The sequence below is a fragment of the Mus caroli genome, chromosome 17 (assembly GCF_900094665.2).
Source record: "Mus caroli chromosome 17, CAROLI_EIJ_v1.1, whole genome shotgun sequence".
In the NCBI taxonomy this organism is placed as follows: domain Eukaryota; kingdom Metazoa; phylum Chordata; class Mammalia; order Rodentia; family Muridae; genus Mus; species Mus caroli.
This window is the reverse complement of record NC_034586.1, coordinates 80,624,531-80,626,693: the sequence shown is the minus strand read 5'-3', so window position 1 is coordinate 80,626,693 and position 2,163 is coordinate 80,624,531. Positions and strand designations below refer to the sequence as shown.

Here is a 2,163-nt window from a genome sequence, read left to right as displayed (position 1 = left end):
GCCTGGTCTACAGAGTGAGTTCCAGGATAGCCAGGGCTATACAGAGAAACCCTGTCTTGAAAAACCAAAAAAAAAAAAAAAAAAAAAAAAAAAAAGCAAGGCTTGCTGACTTCTGCTGCGTGGGGCTTGAACTAACCCCCAGGAAATGGGTGCCAGCCCCCCCTGGAATGTGCCACACAAGCCAGGCACAGAATGGGGCCACAAACCACCCTCCACTAGTTGGTCCTGAGCGGCGAACACGCACCTTTCAGGTCTCCATTCCCATCCTTGTCACTGTCCTTAAAAGATCTCGGATAGATCTGGTATATGGGACCTGCCTGCCACCAGTCAAGGCATTTTGGAGAGATGATGATGATGGCTATGGTGGCTCCAATGAGCAGGAACACGGAAACCACGGTGAGCCAGAAGAGGATCTCTCGGGGCACCCGGTAGCGAGCCTGGCCGGAGAACTGGAAGAGTACTTCCTTGGGCATCCCTGCATAGGGCCGCACCGCCTTTAGGTGAGGCTCCTCTGGAGCAGGGATACTCACGGCGTTGGGCTGTGGGGTATCCCTGGAGCCTGGGTCTGGGTCCTGTTCCGGAATGTCTTCATTTTGGACAAACCCGTTATTGGTCCGGCATCCCTTCAAACTCATTTGGATGGAGTCTCTCTTGCCTTTGTCCTCATCCATGTCTACCCTGTGTAGCTCTTCCTGGTGCTTTCCAGCAGGGAGAGAGGTAGAAAGGTGGCTTACTGAGCGCTGTGCTTTGTTAATGAGCCTTGAATGGTTTATAAATAATCATGGCTGGACTTTGTCCAGCCAAGGAAGAAAGCGTAAAGTTCAATAAAGGGGGTCGGGAGGAGGAGTGTGTGTAAAAATTATCTTTATACCGGGTGGCTGACTCATCTACAGTATGTGGAGGAGACTTCGGAGAAGAGGCAGGGTCCAAGTGCTGTAAGATGCTACTTGTGTGAGTACCAACTGCCTACAGTAATACGATTCACAAAACTACAAAGGGTGGTGGGGACCCAGAGAGATGGGCAATGTGAAATGAACGCATAGAAATTATCCCCTGAAAGGGGAAACAAGCCTGATACATACAACAGGATGGATGGACTTTGGGGACATTATGCTGAGTCAGGAAAAAACCACATCCAAGACAAATATTGTATGGTTCCCCTTAGAGAAAGAGCCTATAGTCACAGAAGCAGAAAACAAACCGGTGCTTGTGGGTTTCAGAGGAACTGTGGGAAACTGTTGGCCAATGGAATAGAATTCCACCTGGGGATTTTGATGAGTTTTCGAGATGGACAATTGTGGTCCTACAACAACACAGACCATTTACCACTGAGCCAATTATTAAAGAAATGGGTAGTGTTAAATCTGTTTTACAATGGTTGAAGCATCATGTTCTTTCTTTAGCTAGGTATAAAAATGATCTTGAACTAATGAGAAACTGGCTGTCCCTTTTGTTTGAAAGTGTCTTCCTAGAGATCCAGGGAGGCGGCTCTGGAGGCAGGCAACATCATTTTATCTCAGGCTGACTACAGACAGCCCTTGTGTATGACTAAGCTCTGTCTGTGTGCTCAGCTTTGATGGACTTCAGAGGAGAGTGTGGTTTGACATTCTTGTAAGCACTTCCAGGAGGTGGGGGAGCAGGATGCTGAGCACTGCAAGTTCATGCGTTGTACTACACGCACACAGTCTTTAATCCTTGCACATAACAGTTGTTTAATCATTGACAAGTGTAGTACACATTTGCAAATCCCTGGAAACTGCTGAAAGGCTGGCCTTAGAGATTCCCCAGGCCTCATGGAATGAGATGATCAGCCACATTGAAAGCATTGATTAGACAGGAGACTTTTTTTTAATTAAAAAAATTGTGTGTGTGTGTGGGGGGGGGTGCGGTGTTGAGAGACGGTTCAGTGGACACTGTCGAGTTGGATGTCTCCTTCCACTTTGCCTGGGTTCTGGGGTTGAACCCAGGCGCAGCACCCGTTGTTTCCTGTTGTCTGGGTGCCCAACACTACAGGGTTTTCTGTAGAGCAACTTAGTGTTCTTGTTTAATGCAGTCATGACATAATGTCAAACCCCCCTCATACCCTGCAATGGTGTTTCTCATTAATTATACACGAAACTTTTATAACGAAGCAGTTGTGTGCTGCTGTTTGTTTTGACCAAG

General features: G+C 47.4%; 1 protein-coding gene across 1 annotated transcript in view; it reads right to left on the bottom strand.

Annotated features, from left to right (window-relative positions):
* Positions 1 to 752, bottom strand: part of Slc3a1 (solute carrier family 3 member 1) — a 35,058-nt gene extending 34,306 nt beyond the window's left edge. The window contains exon 1 of the mRNA XM_021185737.2: positions 245 to 752. Within this exon, the coding sequence (XP_021041396.1) occupies positions 245 to 671 (427 nt within the window). The 5' untranslated portion in view covers positions 672 to 752. The remainder of the gene's footprint in view (positions 1 to 244) is intronic.
* Positions 753 to 2,163: the final 1,411 nt, after the last annotated feature.